We start from the raw sequence: 26,352 nt of genomic DNA, 5'->3' as shown, positions 1-26,352 counted from the left end.
GTTTACACAGTCCACTGACACATACTTTAGTCGAAGCCACTGGTACACATTTAGTCAGGCTACACCACTGACATATAACATGTCAAGTCCATACATAATCAATGTGTATATACTACTTAATGTTGTCTGATCTATTAAAGATCACAGGACAATGGACAGATGATATAGCTTCACTTCATTTATTGAATGCTTGATAATGGCTATCACATTAATGACTTAGCGACGATCAATGGTATTTAAAGTTGGATTACACTGCATTGTTTACCTAGAAAAAATCGGATGAATTATTTATTCCAATTTGTTCTGTAGTATTCAATATTAGAACAAAGTAAGGAAACGGGATATGTTATAGAAAAACTGTCCTCCAACATTTTAATGATTACCCATAGATGAACAAATGTTTGTTTATTTAAACAAATTTTAAGGTCACAAGTTTAATGTTTGTGTAGTGGAGATGCATGTAGTAAACTGATCTGGTTGTGATGAGTTTTCAGTCAGAAACCAGGAAAGCTTTTATTCTGTTGATTTAATCCATTTCTTCTGATAATTGCCATATCATGCTTTGAGGATATGTGTGTGTTTTATTCTATTCCATTATTGCTTTTAAGTACTTGATTTGGAAGATCTCAATGATACCTGGAATCTTTGAGTATTAAGTTGCACGGAGGAAAAACGGAAAAGCAATTTTTTAATGGAAAAATTTAATATGTCAAAGCAGCAGCCAGGAATTAAAAATTGAAAATTAGGGGACCCCATTCCAAACAGAAAAATACATAAATACAGACTGATAACACAAATGTTGTACAAAACAAAAAATAAAATTGAGTTAAATAAAAATATTTAAAAAGTGGTTATTATTGGTGAAACAACAGATTAGTGCAGTGGTGGATCCAGAATTTCCATAAGTGAGGGCTTATTGACTCAGTAACTGCTTAAGAGGGGGACCGCTCCATTCGTTCTTCAGTGATCCCCTAAATAATGTGGGGTCTGGGACACCTGCCCCTTTAAATCTACCTCTGAGTGTTAATAAGTGGTTCCTTCTCTTCTAGTGGTACAATTATGTATTACTAAAAGATTGGGGAGGTGGTCAAAGCTACTGAGACAACAACTCAATGACAAAATTAACCAAAAGACATGAAGAGATTAAGAACTTACATGGTATAACAATATTCCATGATACGACAGAATCTTGAAAGTGAACTTATGGTGGAATGAGAGATTTTGCTCAATATTTGATGGCCTAGTTGTGGCTAATTAAGATGAAAAACTTTGCCTAGAGAGTTTTAACCAATTTTGTTTCTGAGACAATATGTAACACCGTGGCCAAGAGTATATAAAAAAGAAGATGTGGTATGATTGTCAATGAGGCAACTGTCCACAAGAGACCAAAATGACGCACAGAAAATAGAAATAAGATATTGGCAGAAAGCTAGTGTAAAATGATATAGAATAAAGTGACTGTGAGTTGGTTACACTGCCCTCATCAACTTTTACTCAAATTGAAGTTGTCTAGGGTGTTTAGTTGTGAAATAACTAATGTGTCAAGATTTCTGTGCAGAATTATTAGAATTTTATATATTTTTAGATAAGTTTATTTTTACTTAAGTAATTTGAGTAAAGGATACAACAGGGATTAGTCTAATCTTAGTAATTCCAATAAAGAATACAGAGTAGATTAGTCTCTAACTCAGATATAGATTTCAGTTTGTCTGCAATATTTTTTGTCACATGTTTAGTTTGAATGTACATTGCTTACATCCACTTCATTTTAACTTTGGAGCTTATCATTGTTGGCAATCATATATACCACATCTTATTATTATTATTATATAGAACAACATTCTTCTATTTTAATAATGCTTTCAGAATTACTTTGAGTAAAGCTTTCATTAGTTTTATGCTTACCAAGGGTTACATATCTAAGTCTAGAATTAATTAATTAATTAAAAATCACACAAATCTCAATAAATATTAGAATTAATCTTGGGGGCTCTACCATTAAACCAACCCCCTCCATGTTGTTTTGTTAAAATCTGGTAATGTAAAATCTAATGTATGGACATTTTAAATTGAGTGTTCAAACTTATTTTTCTAATTGCAGTACGATTACATGACAGTATACAAGATGAAGGTAGTCATTATTTAGTTTTTGATTTGTAAGTATATTGTTTTTTTTGATAAATTATAGAAGAAAAAATGATGTACATGTACTATGTGTGTACACACATTGCTTGTCTATCATGTCTAAATATAAATATATGTAAATAACCATAATAAATGACAAATAAGTTTACATAATAGTGACAATTTATTTTTTTCGACTGAATAAAATTAAACATTCTCCACTCAATCCTGATTTATAACTTCCATTTTACTTACCATCTTCCAGATACCAATAAGAAGTAATAGTAAATTATTGGTTCATATAGATCTTCAGACATGATCCAACTTACAACTGATCATTAAATTGTTTCAAAAAGTAGAACAAAGTGACAAAGAAAACCAATTCTCAAACACTAAAGACTAGATATAACTTTTTCATGTTTGTTAATAAAGTTATATTTTCTTTTTAGGGTAACTGGTGGTGAATTATTTGAAGATATAGTTGCTAGAGAATTTTATAGTGAAGCAGATGCCAGGTATATTTATTTCACACACATACATGTATCTACTATAAAGCTTAATGATGCATAGTCATTGTTCAAGCATTAGAATATTTCCATTTAAAAGCAGTTTCTTCACACACACACAAATTTCATTCCTGTAGTTAGCAATCATACCATATCTCTTCATTTTTATATTTCAAAAATGTGTACATGTGTTTAAAGAGTGTATGCTATAGAAAATAAGTTTCAAAAATGATATTTATAAGGAATTTAGTTTCAAAAGGTAAAAGAATCTTACTTCAATTAGTTTTCTTAAGAGTTTCTGGAAAAAGATTTAAACACATGTGCTTTTGCACAAGTCAATACACCAGGTAAAAGCACAGTCTTTCATTCATTGGTGTCTAATTCTTGGTGTATTTCTTAACTACATGTATAACTATAAAATGATAGTTTGTATAACTATAAAATAATAGTTTGTATAACTATAAAATGATAGTTTGTATAACTATAAAATGATAGTTTAACAAAAATATATATGATACTTTCATCATTAGTTTCATGGCAACTTGAGCCAAAATTTTATGTTAAGAAGAATACTACTGGTTAAAGGAATACATATTTCATAACTGCAAAAATATTCTTACTTGCAGTGTGAGAGGGTTTTGAATTAAGATTCTGATTTAAATTTTTTTTCTCCCTCAATATGCATGAATTTTGTTTCAGAACGGCTGTATACACTACTGAAGAAATTAGAGATTTCTGGAATTTTACTATCATAAATTAATCCATTCAGAATAATATGTAAACTTGATCATTTCAGTCACTGCATTCAACAAATCTTAGAAGGTGTAAACCATTGTCATCATAATTATGTTATACACCGAGATTTAAAGGTGGGTCTGCCGTCCAGTTCTTGTTGCATGTCCCCCGCTGGCCAGAGATACTGTAGTCATATGATTTCTTAAAGCTTAACGATTAAGGGTTTTGCGGTAGTGACGACATAGCTAAGCTCCAAAAAATTGACAAAAAAACCCAAATACATGCAAATTTCCCCTTAAAACACAATCAGTGTGATGATTCAATAACAAGGTCTGGTACATAGTACAATATCAGACTTTATTTAGACAAAAAACAATATTAATAAAGGTACTTAGTGCCAGAAACAGTTTGAATATACATTAATCTATATATATACAGTTCTTTTGTTTTAAAAATGTTGGTTACAAATCTTTTTATTATCAAGCTTTTAATGATATGAGTAAGCCTTGAAAAATAAAAATAAAATCAGTTAATAATATTTTTTAGCTAAAATACTACATTGTGATAAAGATATATGCAGACTACAAATAAAGGCTATTTTATATCAAGTCAATATCACCGAATATCAGAAAATTTATGTATGAATTCTGTTTATATTCATTTACTTCCGTCACGATTTTGATATAAAAACAGTGGACATAATTAAAAGAAATTGATTCAGATTCTATAAAAGATTTTGTCACTTTCCTACATGAAGTTGTAAATATAAAGATAAATTGTTTAAAATAGAAGTTTTAGGAATTGCCGTATGATACAATAGTAATTGATATTTCCTTTACACAAATAATCCTCACTTTATCTATAATACTATTGATGGAAATCATGTTGACGCAGGTATTTTTTTCTGTTATTTAGTAACAATTAATAATAAAATCAATATTTCATGAGTGGTTAGGCTTAAATTACGTAAATTAATTAAAGGCTAAATTATAAAATAAAAGAAAAAAGTCCCATATTAAATGAAGACTTAAATGTAGGATTTTTCTAATAGCCCATCACCAAAATTATAAATAGTTACAAGTTTGTTGTCAGACGTAAATTTCTACAGCACTTATTTGCAAAGCTTAACTGTGTAGGCTGTTTTGCTGTATGGCATTTTTTGCTAGCTTGAGTGAAACTTGAATGATTGAAGCTAAAAATGGTTCTTTTATTCTCCTTTGATATTAAAAAAAAACTTCTTTTGTAGATAATTGATGATTAGGGATTTGATAAGTTAATGGTTTGGTTAAATAAGACATTATTTCATGAACTCAGATTCTAGATAGGCATTTTGGTCTTAGGCTGCAGCCATGATGTTGTTGTTTTTAAAACAGATTTTAATTAACTGTACATACATGATAGGTAAATTGGGATCTAACAATCAATAAGGATTAAGAAATCATATGGCAATTAACAAATGAATGTGCCTAACCTAGTGTACAAATCATCATTCTTATGTTTAGCTTGTGTTTTATCTCATAACATATTCATGGGACACAAAAAGCATTTGCAGAACATTGAATGAAATTTTGAAAATATTTTAAATGTAATTTTGAGAGATGATAAAATAGATTTTGACTTATATGAATGTGTTATGAGTTAAAAGATAAGTTATGGTGTACAAGCTGAAGATAGATTAGGCCGCATGGCCTTTTTCAGCTATTGAGCTATTGTAACATTGTAGTCTGGTAACTTGTTATTTCAGTCACTGCATGCAGCAAATTTTAGAGAGTGTTAACTATTGTCACGAACATGGAATCGTTCATCGAGATTTAAAGGTAAGTCACATGTCCTTTTTTGTCTTTTACATGTTGTAACCCATAAAGAACCCATGTCAGTATTTTTTCCTTTAAAATTTTGTGAATAATGTGTACCTAATGTAAACCCAATTGTTTATATCACATACAACAAACTTGTAACATGTAAGGACTATCCCATTAAAATTATTGGGGAGGGTAGGCAGATATTTTCAAATGGGATGTGGATCTTGTGTCAATTATGTCTGTATGTCCATTTGATGCATGCAAAATTGGTAAAAGAAATGTGTTGATTGTGATGGAGATGTTTTTTGGAAGCCCCTTCCTCTCCCAAACATAATTTGATAGAAACATGTTAATCTTAATGGCCTGTTCGTCAATCTGTTTTCCTATATACACAATTTAAAGAACCAAAATGATGTGGTATGGGTGCCAACAAAGCAACTGTCTATCCAAGTCATAATGTTGTGAAAAGTATACAAATATAGGTCAAAGTATGAGCATCCAGATGGAGCCTTGGGTCACACTGAATAGCAAGGAATTAAATTAATTCAAACAGGAAAGCCAACAGTCTAATCTATATAAAAAACAAGAAATGAGAAACACTTATGAACCGCATCAACAAACAACAAATGAACAACATGTTCCTGACTTAGGACAGGTGCGAATGTTTTAATGTTTTTAACATAAGCCAACCTTCACCCTAACCTCTATTACAGGCGGGAACCTCCACCCTTACCTGAAATAGTAGTGTAACATTACAACATGAATAGATTTTAGATTTAGCCCACCCCCTATATGATTTTTAAAATGGAGTGAAATTTACCATTCATCATGACTATTGAAAGAAATTTAATAAAATTATGAGTGAATTCATTTTAGAAACCAAAAAATAGAAGATGAATTTGTTGATTATATATCAAGAGATTCCAGAATGATATAAGCCGAGTTATACCTAAGCTATTTCCAGAGACTTTGGGATTTATGTTGAACATCAAAACGTCACGATCAAGAAACTAGGGTGTGGCATTTGTATGTCAGTATGTTACATTTTCCATTTGTTATTCTAAGTTGGTCACATTCTGTCTGGAAAGACACAATTAGAGATATCATGTCTGTAATCTCAGTGAATATAATGCCAGCTCTATGTCTATTTTGAATATACATGTACTGCCAGAACTATTTCTATAAACTTGTATCTACGTTCTATGAATAAGAGCTATATCAGGTTTACAGCTGGTTATCAGAAATTATATTGACCTTCACCTTGTAAGTTGAGTCTGCTGGTATATTGAGATTGTTGTTTTTAAAATAGCATTTGTTAAGTTTTAAATCCTTAATGATATTTGTTTAAAATGAAATGGGTAAATGTTGTAGGTAGCCTGGCAGTAGTAAAACAACATTCAACAGATATTTCTATCATTTGCTTATAACTTATTTTCCACTAGATCTTAAGCTAACAACAATAATCATTATTACTTGACGATAGATCTTAAGGTAAAGCACATGGTCAAAGAATAGAAATTGTTCATACATGTATCTACCCAGTCATAAATGTCAAGGACAAGTATCTATAAACAATATAATTAGTTCAAGGACATTTTTGGTAATTTATTGGATTGTCAGTTACAGGATAAGATCTTTACTGCTTCTAATTCATTGCTGAAATAGGAAGTATAACGAAAAAGGAAGTATAACTTCCTTCATGATGTTTGCCTATCACAGAAAATCTGTTCAGTGTTATGAATTATTTGTAAAACAAAACACTGTCAACTGCTTTTGTAGAGATCAATACCCTTGTTAAATGTAGTAATAGAATAAATGAAATCTTAGAAAAGCTGTGTTTTATATCCATCAGTAATAGAAGTCCACATTAAATACTAGTTGTAGATTTGCTCTTTAGATCTCGTTGACAGAACGCTTTGATCATTGCATAATATGTGAGATTTACATGACCTGTATCTCACAAGAAATCGCACCCTTAGGAAATTGCATATTAACGTGCCACCAATATTGATTATAGGCAGTAGAGTAATTCTAGGATGGCACAAGGTTTGACGGTTTGATGTCAGTGTACTACGATTAACATCCAGAAACGTAATACAGTTTTATAGCAAAGATGAAATTAAATTATTCATAGAATGATATTGACAATGAAATGCACAAATTCAAGTGATATGTTTACATATAATCAATGAGGCAGTACTATTAACATTCTTTGTATGTCTGTAATGAAGTTATAGGAAGATCATTTGTTTACCATTAGATTTGCATTCAATATAAAGGAGTTGCTACTAATAAAATTTTCTGTGGTTCTTGATTTGCTTGGAATTTTTAGTAAGAAAAAAAGAAATACTGCACATTGTCAAATAAATGGACAATGTTGGCTGGTAAACTAAAAAGTTCTTAAAGGGTACACAGCCTGTCTCCCTTCTTGATCGGGGTCACATTAATAAAAAGTTGACATTTTGGTTTCTGTAAATTCAGAAATTATTGCATGCATTTATTGTTGGGATTTCATAATTTGAGAATAAAATACGATTTCAATTTTTGCGATATTAAGAAAAGTCCTGTTTAATTCTGATAAAAAAATTGAAAATGCTAGATTAAATTTTATAACCCTGTTGCAGTTTTCGCAAAAATAAAAACATCGCATTAATTTCTGAATTTACAGTACCTCTCTATAATTTATGTTTCTACTTGCAACTTTAAATCAAAGTTACTGTTACGATATTTGTATTATTAGAACAATTTTAATCTTTCCTGAAATAGCATCCTTATGCAGAATTGAATGAATTGGATGTTTCAATCGAATATTGCCTTTTATATCAGATGTTCTATCTTATGTGTAATGTGCAATTTTCATGCTTCAGATGCATATTTTCTTCTTAGTGGGATATTTAGAAGCAATTAGGGCAAACACATTCTCATCTATCTTTAAATTTGAAGTGGTAGTTTTTCCTAACTTTGCTACGATTGTGATAGAATTTTGAGAAAGTTTGAAGCTGCCAATATCAATAACATATACTAAAATTTCACAATAAGAACAATGTTTACATAAACCCTAGAAGTGTTAATGATTCATAACTCATATTGTGTTATGTGTCTGGCTATTTCATTAATTATGCAGTGGGTTTGTTTTCCAAACTATGCTGATGGCTTTGAGAAACAGCTGTGCAATAACCCAGATATATAGATATTAATGATATTAAGTTATGTATGTACATAATGTGTTGTTGAATATTTAATATTTCTTTATATATGAATGCATTTGATGCCATTTATGGTCAAATGTCAAAATTTTCAAAACTGTTATTTATATTTCAACCTAGAAATATCTCAAACAATCGTTAAACGATTGCAAAAAAATACATTTTTTAAAACCTAGCTAATAAGACTGATTACTACTCTTCTGTGGGACTTTGCAGTTGTTAATGGAATGTTTAACTCATTTCAATTGCCAATCAATTCAGTATTATTTATTCTTGATTAATGGTACTTTTTAACCTCTTTTCAGTTTCATTTTCTCACAGAATCTATCAGAAGAACTGACCCAGTTTAATTCCACCCAATCTCTTTCCTATGTGTGACATTTTCCTGTAATTGATCTGAACTACTGCTCAGTTAACACTGCCAAATAAAGTCACCATAGTAGTAATGACAAATAAAGTCACCATAGTAGTAATGACAAATAAAGTCACCATAGTAGTAATGACAAATAAAGTCACCATAGTAGTAATGACAAATAAAGTCACCATAGTAGTAATGACAAATAAAGTCACCATAGTAGTAATGACAAATAAAGTCACCATAGTAGGAATGATAAAGTCACCATAGTAGGAATGATAAAGTCACCATAGTAGGAATGATAAACATCAAACAATTTGTCTGTTTGTCAAAAAATAATCTAAAGTGTGAAACATCAACAATCTTTCAAAATGCAACTTGAAGTTAAAGTGGTCATACCCATAGCCATGGGGGGTTCAGACGAACCACCCCTTGAAAACAAATAAGCACTGTTAAAGTCAATGTTCTATTTTTGAATGGTGACTGTTAAAGTTGAGTTCGTGAGTCCAAATAACCCCCCTTTGGAAATTCCTGACTACGGGCCTGATGGGAAATGGTACCGTAGTGGCTTTCTGTTTAAATGCAAAAATAAGTATACATTGACTACAGAGCATTGTTGGAAATAAAATTACTATTCGTTGCGAATTAGATATTCAATCACAGCAAAATAAACAAGTCCTTTAATGTATGATAGATTCATTTTTGAGCCTGCAAACTTGGGTTGACGTATGATTTTTGAGCCTGCAAACTTGGGTTGACATATGATTTTTGAGCCTGAAAACTTGAATTGACATATGATTTTTGAGCAGAAAACTTGCATTGACATATGATTATTGAGCCTGAAAACTTAAAATTGAGAATGGAAATGGGGAATGTGTCAAAGAGACAACAACCCGACCAAAGAAAAAAACAACAGCAGAAGGTCACCAACAGGTCTTCAAAGAAGCGAGAAATTCCAGCACCCGGGGGCGTCCTTCAGCTGGCCCCTAAACAAATATATACTAGTTCAGTTGCATTGACATATGAACAAATGTAAATAAGTACTGAGATATTTGAATACCAGAAGAAGATTATTAGTCATCAGGAATGAGGCCCTGATTTAGAGAAATGTGACCAAGTTGGTTCTTGCCATTCAAAGCCATGGGATGACATCTGGCTTTATTGTGTTTTTTAGGTTTCTGTCTCCCTGATGTTTTCATCTGCCTCTTTTTTTAAGTCCACAATTCATCAAACTTTTGATAATCAAGATTACAGGAAGAATTCTAATTCTATTTGAATTGTGCCATTATAATTCCATATAAACACACGATAATTATGTAGCCATCTAATTAATCTTTTGATCTGGCCATTTTCCTAATCATTATCTTTCACTTTGTTGATAAAAATGATGAAAATCAATAAATGAAATTCTGCCAGACTGAATACATGACACTAATTGTGACAAATGTTTTTGGATTAATTATTGTAAAATATCTGGGAGTCTTGATTCACAACTGCTCCAAGATATATTAGGCTTCATTTATACTGGTTAAAACCAATATGGATATTGCCAGATATATATATTTGGCAGTGGTGGATCCAGAAATAATAATAAGTGGGGGCCCACTGGCTGCCTTAAGAGGGTCCCGCTCTCGTCAGGCTTCAGTGATTCTCTAAAAAAACAATAATTTTTTCTCCTTAAAAGGGGGGTTGGGCCTGAGCCCCGAGGGCCTCCCCCTAAATCTACCTCTGTTTGATATTTCAAAATATACATTTCAATAAAATTGAGAATGGATATGGGGAATGTATCAAAGAGACAATAACCTGAGCATAGAAAAATCAACAGCAGAAGGTCACCAACAGGTCTTCAATGTAGCGAGAAATTCCAGCACTGGGAGGCGTCCTTCAGCTGGCCTATAAAGGAATGTTTACCCAGACCAGAAAATAAACATGGAAAGAGAGTTTTGAACGAAGATTTGCCCCTCCTCTCACATTTAAATACAAGAGGGGCAGGTGTCTATTACAGATTACACTATAAACAAAACTGCTTTAATATGTTATGCATCTCAAAAAGCATGAAAAGTATTTTTTATCATGTACTGATAGATTATCTCAGGAGAAGGGGTCATACTGGAGAAGCTTTATCTCTCTGAGAGGGAGTTTGTCATTGTAATTTGTTTTGTTCGTTAACTTTTTAAACCCTTGATCTAATGGTAATGTCTAATAGTCTGTTTGGCTATTACCATACAATTTTCTCCTTAAACAATTCAGACCTTACAAAAGTTTGGATGATGTGTATGTTTGGGAGAGGTCTGTCTTTTTGTTGTGATAGCTTAACAAAGATCAGATCTAAAGAGCTACAATAGACAGAAAATTTGGGTTTTTGGTCATTATAGATTTTCTTTCATAATGATCAATATTAATAACTCATATTTGATGGAAAATGTTTCTAAGGAAAGATAAGAAGATTGAATTAATCCAAAAAAAACATGGTTAAAGCAGCTATAAAGAGGGGAAATTAAATTTCCTGATGTTTAGAATAATACCTCCAACCTTTACAACACTGACTTGCACATTTTCTGTAGTGAGAAAACCATTATTGATTGTGAGGTTACCAGTTATATTGTAGTATTGAATATAACAAATACAAACATTTTCTCTGCAATGAATGTCTTCCTCTCTAACAGGAATAAGAAAGGCTAATATTACTTGAGTCAGGAAGGAAACTTCAGGAAATGGCATGGATTTTTAGAAGATGTACAGACACTGTTTAACCCGGAATAATGCAATCAAATCATATTTGTAAATGCAGTATGGTGAAATTTACATTAAAGATCTATTGAAAATTAACTTCATTAGATTTCACTTTATTTTAATACATTCTTTTAGAGAAATTCTAAAATTAAATATTGTATAGATATTTCATACTTGTACCAAACACATGAACATTTAGTATCTTTCAAGACCCCTAGTAATTGCTTGGATACAGGAGAGAAGTAAGATTTATGACGTTAACTGAAGCATACTTTCCATAGCTGCATTACAATAATCCATTAGTAGACATGTGACAATCAGTAGGGTTTCATCACATGAAATCAGTAATCAAAATATACAAATCTTATAGTCTCACTATCATTACATATGAAGGGTTTGTCAGTTTAATTAGTCTATAAGTCCTAGGCTTACATAATTTTTTATGCACAGAAAAAGACGGGACATATTTTGATATAATGGCGTCATTAAAAGAACATCAAACAATAATTACTGTATGCTTTAATGAATCATTAACAAGTGTTTAGGTAATGCTAGATTCCATTGACACTATTAACATTTTGAATTTGATCCTTTTCAGTTATAGAACTATAAAGGTTGAAACCAAGCAATTTTTAAAAAGAATCTCTTCTCCAATTAGTACATATACTGCTGCTCTAGAATTGGAGGATATTGCCTTCACCTTGTCTGTCTGTAGGTTAGTCTAGCCCATATTTAGACCACTCTTTCCTCATTAGCTTGACTGTGCTGAGTTGTGAGTTGGGGACCTTGTCTGTCCATAGGTTAGTCCAGCACATATTTCGATTGCTCTTTCCTCAGTAGCTTGACTGTGCTGAGTTGTGAGTTGGAGCAATTAAAGACACTCTTTCCTCAGTAGCTTGACTGTGCTGAGTTGTGAGTTGGAGCAAATAAAGATCGGTCAGACACTTTCTTGTTGGAAAATACTTCTAAAAGAACTGTATGGTCAAGTTTATTTTTGAACATTTATCAGAATCATTGTTGCGTTGTATAATTTTACCATTATTATTTGTGCTGGTAATTGTATTGTAGGGTATAAAGCCTGAAGCATTGTGGGAAATAGATCAATAAGCAAGTACACATTAGAAATTTGATGAAATAATCCAATACCCAAGTGATTAGGTTATAACTTTATCATTCTTTGGTCAATGTCTATTAATTTATAATGGTAGACAATTACCTATCCATACACACAGAATAATATCCAGCTGGTGAATTGAATATTTGTAAATCATATTTTTTAATATCACAAACTTCATTTTTCAGGAAGAGATAAAGTGATATTAAACGCTTTTCTTTATTCACAGGGGGCTGTTGAATGATAATTGAATTGTCTGTCTATCCATTAGTATAATTCCTCATCTTAGTCAAGGTGCTAGCTCACTATTAAATGATGGATTTTATGAAGTTTGAAGTTTGTTTGGTGTAACAATAATTTATTAAGACAAATGTATTTGCTCGTGTAGATACGCTAAGAAATTGTGATGTCCATAAGGGAGTTGGCATTTATAAGGATCTTTTTCTTTCCCCATACTGTAAATAAGGAAAATATTGCATGCTTTTTTTATTGCAATTTTTGGAGAATGGTTAAAAATGAGTGAATATCTGTTGTGCTTTGGGGTAAAGCTACATACTGATATATCTGTCAGATACCAGAATGCAAGTCTTATTATTCCAATATTCAGTGACTGATCCAAAACTGTTTTATAAGAGCGCCTACTGACTGACCTAACGGGGTCCGTTCTAGTCATGCTTCAGTGATTTCCTATAAAAGCATCAAATTTTTTTCCACAAAAGGAGGGAGGGGTCCTTTGGGCTGGGGTTGAGTTTTGGGGTGATTGTTCCAAATATTTCCATTTCCTCTGAAACTGTACCACAATTTTTAATACCACAAGTAGAAAGTTGGGATTCAATTGGAGGGTTATTGGGCTAACAGTTTGAAAATTAAGGTCCAAAAACGAGCATTTATCTAGTTTCAAGACAATAACTTCTGTAAGTGTATGAACCTCTCTGTAGTTATACTACAACGTTCCGTATTACAAAGGAAAGGCTGGGATTGAGTTTTGGTGTTATTACTCTAAGAAGGGGGTTTCAATAAGTTTGGGGAGGGAGGGGTATTTTCGTTTACAATTTTTTATGAAGGAATTCATAATTTTTTTTCCAATTTTTTCCAATTTCCAATTTTTTTAAAGTTTCAAGAAGAAAGTTTGTAAAATATTTGACCAGATTTATTTTGTGTCAAAAACCTATGTTATGTCAAAAATTTGATCACAATTCAAACTCAGACAGTATCAATCTTGAATATTGTGTCCAAATTTGTCCCAACTGTTCAGGGTTCAACCTCTGCAGTTGTATCAGGCTGCGACCAGCGAAGCATTTTATTTTAAAGAGTTATGCTCCTTGGAAAATAAAAAATTTATGCACAGCTGGAGACATTGGAACTCTGTTCTTTACAATTATTTGTGATTTGTGTTGTTGTAAATATAGAGATTTATCAATGGAATAACCAATCTTATGTTGACTAAAATGAATCACTACATTGAGATGTAATGAATGGCTATTAACTTGACATGAGCTACACATTGCTACAGATCGCAGAAGATATAAGATAGCTTAGAATGCATTGTGACGGTTACTTTATAGATATATTACTACAGATTAGTAACAGTAGAATAGCATTCTTTTCATGCTAAACACAATTAAGCAGTGTTTATACTTTCATTTCTTGTCAGATTTCTATGTCAGATGACGAGTTGTGAAGTCACGATACAATTATCACATTTCTTAGAATATAACAATGTGTTAAGTTTTGAAAAAAGTTCAATTATACAATCACACGGCTTTGAGTGTGGTAAACTTTATATTATTTAAATAGTGAGAACAATTGATTGTCATTTTCCATATATAACGATTCTAAAGAGTCTAAATATATGTAAGTGTTAATTTTCAAGTTAATGTGATAATAAAGTCACGTCCTCTATTGGGGAATAACTAGGACCTTCACAACTTAAAGGATTGTCACTAGTTATTAACTATTTCCATGATTCCTATGTCTGAACGTCAGCCAGAATTTAAGTTGTGAAAGATTACAATTCATAACTATTTGTTTAGTTCAAAGTCAAAATCAGCTTATGATCTGATGAATGTTGTTGGACATCACCATTTTAGTTTCCAGACAAAATAGTTTTGAGCTGTCTTTACTAACTTTGGCTTGGTATTGCCCCATGTCAAGAAAAATACTTCTTTTGAATTTAGGTAGATTTTTAGTTTTCTGATGTTATCTTCTGAATTCTACCAAATTTGTTGATATTGTCCCATTGAGTTTAGTTTTTTTGAAAAAGGTCAATTTCACAGCTGCTATTAAAATGTCAGGATCATTTTATATTTATCTCCCAACTTTTACAGATTTTGCTATGCTAATGGGATAGAGAAAATTTTATGAGTAATGCAATTATTTCATGTTTTTCTGTGACTAGTTGCACTGCATTCAGGCGCGGATCCAGAGGGGGGGGGGGGGGTTCCGGGGGTTGGAACCCCCCCTTTTTTTTGGACGATCAATGTATTTGAATGGGGACATGTAATTAAACCCCCCCTTTGTCCTGGGTTAGGACCCCCCCTTTTTGGGATACGATTGCTGTCAAGCAATCTGTAGACTTTTACCATTGACCCTATGACACACTCCCTCACGTCATTCGTTTTATTCTAAACATTCGGCAACATCTCAGATTCTTATGATTGTCTTGCTTTAAAAGGTAAAAACAAGCAAAACAATTGAACATAAACAACTTTCCTGTAATGTTTTACTCATAATCTTCATGTATGATATTTTCCTTGACTTATATGCGTGTTTTTAACAATACGGAAAATCAGAATTAAACAGTATTTATATTTAGTGTTTTTATAAATTTAGAAACACGTCAGAGGGAATTCCCAAATTTTGATAACTTGCGAGAGTTCTCTGAAAGCCGATCGATAATTCTATTTCTGTCACAAGAACTGAAGTGGAGTATTTCTATATTTTACCGTTATGAAACTGATATTTGATACTGTACTCTCATAAAGAAATGGAGAACCATTCATCATATCATTTAATAAACGTTCTTGTTCCAAATCGCAAGTCGCGGTTTGTTTATGTATTAATGTCCATGCATGGTCTCACTAATTAGAGACAAAAAGAATTGTAGAGACAAAAAGCGTCAAGAAGCGACAAGAAGAATAATATTAGCAACAAGAAACTATATAGCGACAAGAAAACATTTTTTTATTTATATTACTTATTCGAAATAAATATTTAAAAAATATGCAAAAGAAAACAATTTCAACGACAGGAAAGTTAATTTTGATAGGGGGGAAAAATGAAACTTGTAAATCTAATTCAGTTGCTACATTTATTTACATGATATTTTATAAGGTATCACAGGAAGTATATTTTGTCTTTTTATTTGTTTTTAAAACCATTTTTGTACAATATATAATTAACTTGCAAAATGCATTATTTGTGCATAATTGTCCAGAAAATTCATACACAAATTGTGAAATACAAATTAAGAACTGAAATCAAACAAGAGGAAAACATAATTAAAATGTGAATATTTTTCATCATTTTATTTAGTGTATTGTCTCATTTAACAATATTTATCATGTTTATGCATATAGATTGAAGATTAAAGGAAACTGATGACAATCTTGAGTTTTCAACAGGTGTTCACTATTCGGTACAATAATTTTATATTCTGGTGCGTGTAATTGATGAAGGTGTTAATGGATGATGTTATTGTTGCAATAAAACAAAGGACACGCACCTAGTTAATCTCATTTGTTGCTCTTAATTGTGTATTACCTTAGAGTGAAGCCACAGCTAATGTTGGTCCTATCAGGAAAAATTAATTGTACAGTTAGGAAGGAAATAATATTTCATTTTTTTGTTTTATTAAATCCTTCAAAAGGAAGGTGACAAATCTGTTTTTATTTTCATTTTATAGCGTTTACATTTCCTTTGCTCTTACACATGTTTAATTTCTACATCTATCAATATGATAATAAAAAGTACACAATCTCTTCATCGAATTTTTTTTTATTTCTTCATCTTTCAATATAATCCTAAAAAATATTTTAATGTATGTGATAACAAAATGTATTCTTGTCGCTAAATAGCTTCTTGTTGCTTTTTATACGACCGCAAATTTTGAAAAAATTTTCGTCGTATATTGCTATCACAAACATGTTTAACCCCGCCGCATTTTTGCGCCTGTCCCAAGTCAGGAGCCTCTGGCCTTTGTTAGTCTTGTATTATTTAAATTTTAGTTTCTTGTGTACAATTTGGAAATTAGTATGGCGTTCATTATCACTGAACTAGTATATATTTGTTTAGGGGCCAGCTGAAGGACGCCTCCGGGTGCGGGAATTTCTTGCTACATTGAAGACCTGTTGGTGACCTTCTGCTGTTGTGTTTTTTTTATTTTGGTCGGGTTGTTGTCTCTTTGACACATTCCCCATTTCCATTCTCAATTTTATCCTCATTTTTGGTCTTGTTTTCAAATTGGTCTACATTAAAGTCTAAAGGGTCCAAAATTAAACTTAGTTTGATTTTAACAAAAATTGTAATCTTGGGGTTCTTTGATATGCTGAATCCAAACATGTACTTAGATTTTTGATTATGGGCCCAGTTTTCAAGTTGGTTCAAATCAGGATCTAAAATTATTATATTAAGTTTTGTGCAATAGCAAGTCTTTTCAATTGCACAGTATTGCGCAATGGCAAGAAATATCTTATTGCAAAATATTGTGAAATAGCAATTTTGTTTTTAATTAGAGTTATCTTTCTTTGTCCAGAATAGTAAGCAAGAAATATCTAATTGTAAGAATTTTTTTATTTGGAGTTATCTTTCTTTGTCCAGAATCAACTTAAATCTTTGTTATATATACAATATACAATGTATATTCACTTTTTACTACCAACTGATAAATTAAAATAATCTTTACCATTCAGTGATAACAAGCAGTTTTTTTATACGACCGCAAATTTTGAAAAAATTTTCGTCGTATATTGCTATCACGTTGGCGTCGTCGTCGTCGTTGTCGTCCGAATACTTTTAGTTTTCGCACTCTAACTTTAGTAAAAGTGAATAGAAATCTATGAAATTTTAACACAAGGTTTATGACCATAAAAGGAAGGCTGGTATTGATTTTGGGAGTTTTGGTCCCAACATTTTAGGAATTAGGGGCCAAAAAGGGCCCAAATAAGCATTTTCTTGGTTTTCGCACTATAACTTTAGTTTAAGTTAATAGAAATTTATGAAATTTTGACACAAGGTTTATGACCACAAAAGAAAGGTTGGGATTGATTTTGGGAGTTTTGGTATCAACAGTTTAGGAATTAGGGGCCAAAAAAGGGCCCAAATAAGCATTATTCTTGGTTTTCGCACAATAACTTTAGTTAAAGTAAATAGAAATCAATGAAATTTAAACACAATGTTTATGACCACAAAAGGAAGGTTGGTATTGATTTTGGGATTTTCGGTCCCAACAGTTTAGGAATTAGGGGCCAAAAAGGGACCCAAATAAGCATTTTTCTTGGTTTTCGCACCATAGTGTTAGTATAAGTAAATAGAAATCTATGAAATTTAAACACAAGGTTTATGACTATAAAAGGAAGGTTGGTATTGATTTTGGGAGTTTTGGTCCCTACAGTTAAGGAAAAAGGGGCCCAAAGGGTCCAAAATTAAACTTTGTTTGATTTCATCAAAATTGAATAATTGGGGTTCTTTAATATGCCGAATCTAACTGTGTATGTAGATTCTTAATTTGTGGTCCCGTTTTCAAATTGGTCTACATTAAGGTCCAAAGGGTCCAAAATTAAACTTAGTTTGATTTTAACAAAAATTGAAACCTTTGGGTTCTTTGATATGCTGAATCTAAAAATGTACTTAGATTTTTTATTATTGGCCCAGTTTTCAAGTTGGCCCAAATCGAGGTCCAAAATTAAACATTGTTTGATTTCATCAAAAATTGAATAATTGGGGTTCTTTGATATGCCGAATCTAACTGTGTATGTAGATTCTTAATTTTTGGTCCAGTTTTAAAATTGGTCTAAATTAAAGTGCAAAGGGTCCAAAATTAAACTAAGTTTGATTTTAACAAAAATTAAATTCTTGGGCCTCTTTGATATGCTGAATCGAAACATGTACTTAGATTTTTGATTATGGGCCCAGTTTTCAAGTTGGTCCAAATCAGGATCTAAAATTATTATATTAAGTATTGTGCAATAGCAAGTCTTTTCAATTGCACAATATTGTGCAATGGCAAGAAATATCTAATTTCACAATATTGTGAAATAGCAAATTTTTTTTTAATTAAGAGTTATCTTTCTTTGTCCAGTATAGTAAGCAAGAAATATCTGCAAGCATTTTTTTTAATTGGAGTTATCTTTCTTTGTCCAGAATCAACTTAAATCTTTGTTATATACAATATACAATGTATATTCACTTTTTACTACCAACTGATAAATTTAAATAATCTTTACCATTCAGTGATAACAAGCAGTTTTTTTACATCTTAATATTTTATGATGTATTTAAATGAGTAGTAATTGTTGCAAACTCCATTAGAATATTTTAATTGAAATTAGTTTTAGAATAAGGGAAAGGGGGATGTGATTAAAAAATTGGGTTAACTTTTTCTCATTTGAAATTTCATAAATAAAAAGAAAATTTCTTCAAACATTTTTTTGAGAGGATTAATATTCAAAAGCATAGTGAATTGCTCTAAGAGAAAACAAAAATTTTAAGTTCATTTGAATACATTCATTCTGTGTCAGAAACCTATGCTGTGTCAACTATTTAATCACAATCCAAATTTAGAGCGGAATCCAGCTTGAATGTTGTGTCCATACTTGCCCCAACCGTTCAGGGTTCAACCTCTGCGGTCGTATAAAGCTACGCCCTGCGGAGCATCTGGTTACATCTTAATATTTTATGCTGTATTTAAATGAGTAGTTATTGTCGCAAACTCCATTAGAAATTTTAATTGAGATTAGTTTTGGAATAAGGGAAAGGGGGATGTGATTAAAAAAATTGGGTTCAATTTTCTCATTTGAAATTTCATAAATAAAAAGAAAATTTCTTCAAACATTTTTTTGAGAGGATTAATATTCAACAGCATAGTGAATTGCTCTAAGAGAAAACAAAAATTTTAAGTTCATTAGAACACATTCATTCTGTGTCAGAAACCTATGCTGTGTCAACTATTTAATCACAATCCAAATTTAGAGCTGAATCCAGCTTGAATGTTGTGTCCATACTTGCCCCAACGGTTCAGGGTTCAACCTCTGCGGTCGTATAAAGCTACGCCCTGCGGAGCATCTGGTTGTCACTTATTATTTTTCTTCTTGTCGCTTCTTGATGCTTTTTGTCGCTAATTAGTGAGACCCCACATGCGTGTAGTTTTCCTGATTTCAAGGGGTGTCAGATTGAGTGATTCCCCGCTTCATTGATTAATTTGAAACTCATGGGATTCTCTCTATGTCTGTCTGCATATGGAGGGCTATTGTTGTTGCATAATTTTAAATCACATGCATAATTTAAATCAAAATAAATGTTTCATCGTAAAAATTACCTATAACACCCCTTCAGCAGAAATGGTATCTTCCATGTTATCGTTTCGAGTTGTCTCCCTTTTCGAAGTATTCGTCAAGAAGAATTAACTCGTTAATGCCGGTAAACGTCGTATTATATTAAGAACGATCTCAATGTAAACAGAGGAGTGTGTACGGAAAGGAGTCATGCCCTCTGACCCAAAGGAACTTCAATAATTAAAGAGTAAGAAATGGGGTTCCTCCTAAACTGGTCCGCCGTTCTATATATAGCTTCGCACCGAAGGTCAGTGTAGCGATAAGTGAACACAATATTATAGGGGTCCAGTATAGGGTTCCTCCTAGAATTACGGTGATAAGATACGGAAGCAAGTTAACTTGTACCACGGCATTGGAACCAAAAAAGTTAATTTGTACTACTGTGCAGTCGTAACATTCAGAAAAAATATATAAAAAATATGATGTTTTATGGGTTTCTGTTTGTAAACTTAATAGAAATAAAGTTGAATTACTTGAATTTTACACAGGAGTTAAATGAAAACTTAGACAAAAATAAAGAATGTTTTAAAGCATTAATGTTTTAACTGATCTTTCAAACTAGAACATAGGCGTTTCCAGCCCCCCCCCCCCCTTTTTTTTGTGGAAAAAAATTTGGTTGATAATAAAGGGAATCATTGAAGCATGACTGGAGCAGGCCCCCTCTTAGGTCAGTCAGTGGGCTCCCCCTTAGGAAAAGTTCTGGATCCGCCACTGTAGAACTTAATCCAGAGGAAAGTTAAAACATTGCTTTAACTGTACCTTATTAAAATTGAACATGTTGAATATGTATATATCCAATTTAAGTTAATTAAAGCTGTAATCCATGATCACAAATTGAATGCTATGTTTACAATCGTTGAAAGCCATGTGCTTTTTTTGCGGGGAAAATGCGGACCCCCATAACAGGAATCAGTAAAATTTCATTGTTACATTTATTTATAGACAGTAAAAATAATTTTGGCAATCATTTTGACTAACTGCTAAGATTTTATTATTCATGAAAAATTTTCTTCGGGTGAAACTGTATATACCTTAATTATCTACATCTGCCACAGTATTTTCTATCCAATATACAAGGAACATAAGCTACAAATTGGTCATTGTACTTTCAAATTATATACATTTTACAGACTTAAGAGGTATTGGGTGAAAGTAACGTATATCATGTATATTCATCATTTAACACCATTTGAATGCATTTAAATAAGTTGGTACGAGTTAGCAATGGTTCGAGTTTTTTTTTTTTTTTAATGGTACGAGTTTACAATGGTACAGGATAACTATAATTCGATAAAACACAATAAGTACATGGCTCATACACTTGTAACGGGGATTGGCTATTCTTTAAGTTTAGTGACTATTCAGATTGTTACATTTTGCATGTGCAGTTGAATTAGTTTAGAGAATAATACTATCCAGCTGTACCAGGGTTACCGGCCAAAAATGCTTGAGACTCGCGCATGTTCATGCTTTTTTTGCAACAGTATTCTTGGATCTATTTCTTTCCTCTTTGATCTTTTGAATTTTGGCCAAATCTCATGCATTTGTTTAATGAAAATTTGGAAGAACTGCTATACATGTGTCAGTGAAAACTATGGCAATCGTATCCCTCAGAGCATTCTGCTCTTTGATTAAAATGGCTGGATCCGCCCCTGACATTGCTATTTAATGACAAACACAAATATTTTGATAAAATGTGTCTACAGCAAGTGATCATTTGTACCACCGATATTCCATAAAAATCAAAGCTACCCTAATGGTGATGTAAAACTTTTAAAATGTTCATAATTTCTATGGAAGAAAACTTATCTTCAATGGACAGAAATGTTAAATGAATTTTAAAACCTTGTGGTTGGAGCAGTGACCTGTCCCCTTGGATATGTCTTCAGATTTGGTAAAGCTTTCCGTGTGATTACTCTACATATTCTAGTACTAGTGATACAGATTGTTCATGTGGGGATTGTGTGTAGGAGTACCTGACCAGGTGTCACAGAACAATTGTATATTGACTAGCACTAAATCAGCTTATGTTAATCTGCTGAAGCTTGGATAAATAAAGTCATTTTACCTCATTTCTAGAAAAGGATTACTTGTATGTTTTAATTGGAATACTGGTAGAATGCAGCAGACAAAATACTGATAAGGAATTTATCATCATTGGTTTTGTGCGGGAATTGATTTCCATATAAAAATGGCCGTGTAGTAGAAAATTAATTTAAATTGACATTTGAATATTCTTATACATGTAACAGTGAACATGAAGATAGGAAATTTATTGTAACAGGAATTACAAGTTTCATGGAAAACAGAAGGGTAAAGCAGTTCACGTTGCCTTGGTTCTGCCTTTATTTTTTGTCATATCACCCTTAAATTGCAAAAAAAAAATGTAAACTCTCATCCAAATCCTGGACGAAATTAAACACCCAACAGAAAATCTGAAACAGACAAAAGTAGTCAATGATATTTTATCAGAAATTCTTTGAGTTCCTGGCCTTATGGTCATAAAACTTTCGAGCAAGATTTTTGTACTTAACCAATTAGAATACAGGATTAGGTGTTTCAAGCATGATTTTTGTGCTCCAAGCACGAAGCAAAAAGTTTTATGACTTTCACCCCTGGCCCTGATTTTTGTACTCAGACTCGAAAATCAACCAATCAAATTGCTGGATTTCATGTTTCGAGCATGATTTTTGTGCTCCGAGCACTGAGCAAAGTTTTATGCCTTCACATTTTGACATGCAGATACCTTTTACCATTTAAATTAGGGTATGGGTTTGCTCATTGTGACAAAGATAAAAATTTTGACCTGAACAAGGTAGTAAAAGATCAGGCCTCACGGTCATAAAACTTTCGAGCATGATTTTTGTACTCATGACTCCAAAATCAACCAATTTAATTGCTGGATTTCGAGTTTCGAGCATGATTTTTGTGCTCAGAGCACCGAGCAAAGTTTTATGCCTTCAAGGCCTGGCCTCACGGTCATAAAACTTTCGAGCATGATTTTTGTACTCGTGACTCCAAAAGGTTGATTTTCGAGTCTGAGTACAAAAATCATGCTCGAAAGTTTTATGACCGTGAGGCCTGATCTTTTACTACCTTGTTCAGGTCAAAATTTTTATCTTTGTCACAATGAGCAAACCCATACCCTAATGTAAATGGTAAAAGGTATCTGCATGTCAAAATGTGAAACAATAAGAGAAAAAAACCAAAATGCTAATTTTACTGCAGACAGAAAGCAATGATGAACTGAAGAAATGACTTTTAACTTAGGACAGGGCTGGGCATACATAGAATAGGGTGGGGGTGTAACCATGATTGTGAGTGCCCAACCCTTCCTAACCTTGAACAATGGTGTAACAGCATTACATCAAAACAATTTGTAAATATCAGTAGGAAAAGGCTGATTGACAGAGAAGAGGCTATTTTACATTGACCTTGTCTGTTAGTTTGTCCAACAAAGATGTCTGTCTCCACTTTCCTTAGGAACTATTGAACAGAATGACCTTGCATGTAGCTGGCAGTTTACAGGAATCAGTTGTGACATTTTAGCACTTTTCTGATCTGTCAGACACCTACTTCCTGTTTACCGATACTTCAATTTCTCAATATATTGATTTGAATGTTTTAGTTCAGTAGAACAGTTTACCAAGTTTTATGTCCTATTCCTTTCAAACTCTTATGATGATTTACGCCTTTAAAGACCCTAAATGATATAGATTCTCAGAAAAATAGTAAAAGATATATATATATATATATCATATAGCTGGAAGGAAGCATTTTATTTAGGGTTTCTCACTTGCTCACTAAGGTTCTGAAATTTTTAGAAATAAGTGTACTAACATCCTCTAGGGATGACAAATATCAACCAGACAAATTGTAATTTAAAATTTATAATTAGCATATTAAAAGTTGCGATTACTTTATAAAAGTACACAAATTTCTTTGTACCTAGAACTGTGGAAGTATGATATATATATATGGATATTTCTGTGCTAGAATGCTAAAAGTACCAACATGAAATTTTATACTGCTAATTATTCATCTACATTGTGGGCCAGTGACAAAAAAATATCTAAGTAGTCTAGCATTTGCCAGATGTGTATGACTCCAATCTTAATTGATTGGGATTGTTAGGTCAGTGGTTCTCTCTGGGAACTCTCAATTCTGCCACTAATAAAATCTTACTGCTACGGTGCTATCTAAATAGTGCAAAAGTTCTGAAAGGTGCATTAAACACCAAACAATCAATCAATCATATTGATTATGATACTTTACAGGTTGTTTCTTTCAGAATAAATCTTCTTAAAAGAATGGTATTAGTATGAATAAAACAAATTAATATTAATTAATTTAATTAGGGACTTTATACTTATGTTGAAACTTTTTGTAATTTCAGCCAGAAAACTTATTATTAGCCAGTAAAGCCAAAGGAGCTGCAGTTAAATTAGCTGATTTTGGTTTAGCCATAGAAGTTCAGGGAGAACAACAAGCATGGTTTGGTAATACATTATACTACATAGACTCATTTTAAATTTTGTAGTTGTTTTTCTGAATTTTTTTCAAAGATGCATCAATAATAAAATGTCTAAAACAGGTAACACTTGTGTTGTAGGCTACCATCATCTACACCCAATATACATCTTATTTTTGTTGCTTCATTCAACAAAATACAAATATTGAGAATTTCAGAATCATTTTAAAAAATTTGAAACCAAGCAAGATTCAGCAATCAATATCCCAAAATATCTTTAAAAATAAAAAATACTTGTAAGTTGTGATCATTCTAGAATAACTAACTATCAATTTTAGTCGTTACAGTATTATTGAAAAGAACTTCAGATGCTAGGTTTAAATTCACTGACTTCAACATCCCAAATATAAAAAGTGTGATCAAATTGAAGAAAAAACAAAAGCCAAACATAAGTGTGGGCCTAATGATTGTTGCCTATTATAATAAAGATTCTGCTACTGATAATATGAAAATAGATATAAACCATGTGCTGTAGATTTTTACTCTCATTATTGTGGTATAGCTGGACAATTTTATCTGCATTTACTTCAAATAATATGATAGTTATTGGATTATTGAGTATTTAACCAGATTTTGTAATAAGATCATTAAAAATGAAATAAAATAGGATTTTTAATGACAGAGGTTGTGCATGACTTGCAGTCATAAACTATTTTACAACCTGAATATTACAATCTTATATACTGTTATGTTTGAATATTTCAACTTTATATACAGTTATGTTTGAATATTTCAACTTTATATACAGTTATGTTAGAATAATACAGATACACAGAATAATGAAGTTAATACAAGCACCTGTCATTCATGGTTCCTGAATATTTTTCAATTAGTTCCTGAAATATTAGATTTGTCTTTGTATTGTCAGAGATTGGCTTACAGTTGTCCTTCTTTGTCATTAAAAGTTTATTTTATTTCTTAGAAAGGATGATTGTTAGACGAGATCAATACAATAAGTGGTAGTTTATCAGTCCAATTGATCAGCTGGTTTATCATTCCATTTCATTGTCTGTCTCCTAAATTACTTAACAATGCATCTCATTCAACAGCTATGTATAGTCTGACATAGTCACCTTTTTATGTAATTGATCTCTGATAGCAGTTTGTAGTGAAGAAACGTTAACTGTTTGATTTGTTTTCCTCATGTTATACCCTACTTAAAAGGAGGGGTATACTGTTTAACCCCTTTCTGTCACATTTTTTCTCACGATCATCAAACTTCATGTGAACCTGTTATACAGTGTGATGCATTTTCATATATGCTGCCCCCTGAACTTCCTGTTTACTGAATACTTTAAGCAGGGGTATAATAAGAGATCAATAGCTCTCAATTTTCTGTGGATATTGAATAGAATTATTGCTGATTCTTCCATGGCATTTATGATATTAGGATTGGTAGAGCTTAAGCTTGGGGGTTAATGCCTGGGACAATGTGAAAATTGACATGAAACAATCACATTTATTTATCACATATTTTTCCACATTGATTTTGTAATCTATTTAATTGACTTATCTGGTAGGACTATTAAGTAGTTTAAATGGTCATACACCAGTCAATGTTTGATTGGCAAAATCATTTTTGTCTTATTTAATTATCATCCCATTTTTTTTTTAACCTCTCTATAACAAATAGACAAAAGGAGATTGAATATTACGTAATGGCACCAACATCTCTGTTCTATAAGTTTAGTTTGCC

General features: G+C 31.9%; 1 protein-coding gene across 3 annotated transcripts in view; it reads left to right on the top strand.

Annotated features, from left to right (window-relative positions):
* LOC134725937 (calcium/calmodulin-dependent protein kinase type II delta chain-like) overlaps positions 1–26,352 on the top strand; it is a 76,193-nt gene that overhangs the window by 14,839 nt on the left and 35,002 nt on the right. For all 3 annotated transcript variants that reach the window (XM_063590238.1, XM_063590239.1, XM_063590237.1), the window contains exons 4-7: positions 2,102–2,156; positions 2,574–2,639; positions 5,110–5,182; positions 24,522–24,624. In XM_063590238.1, coding sequence (XP_063446308.1) covers positions 2,102–2,156; positions 2,574–2,639; positions 5,110–5,182; positions 24,522–24,624 — 297 coding nt within the window. The remainder of the gene's footprint in view (positions 1–2,101; positions 2,157–2,573; positions 2,640–5,109; positions 5,183–24,521; positions 24,625–26,352) is intronic.

This window comes from Mytilus trossulus, chromosome 7 (assembly GCF_036588685.1).
Source record: "Mytilus trossulus isolate FHL-02 chromosome 7, PNRI_Mtr1.1.1.hap1, whole genome shotgun sequence".
Classification (NCBI taxonomy): Eukaryota; Metazoa; Mollusca; class Bivalvia; order Mytilida; family Mytilidae; genus Mytilus; species Mytilus trossulus.
This window is presented reverse-complemented; position numbering and strand designations above follow the sequence as displayed.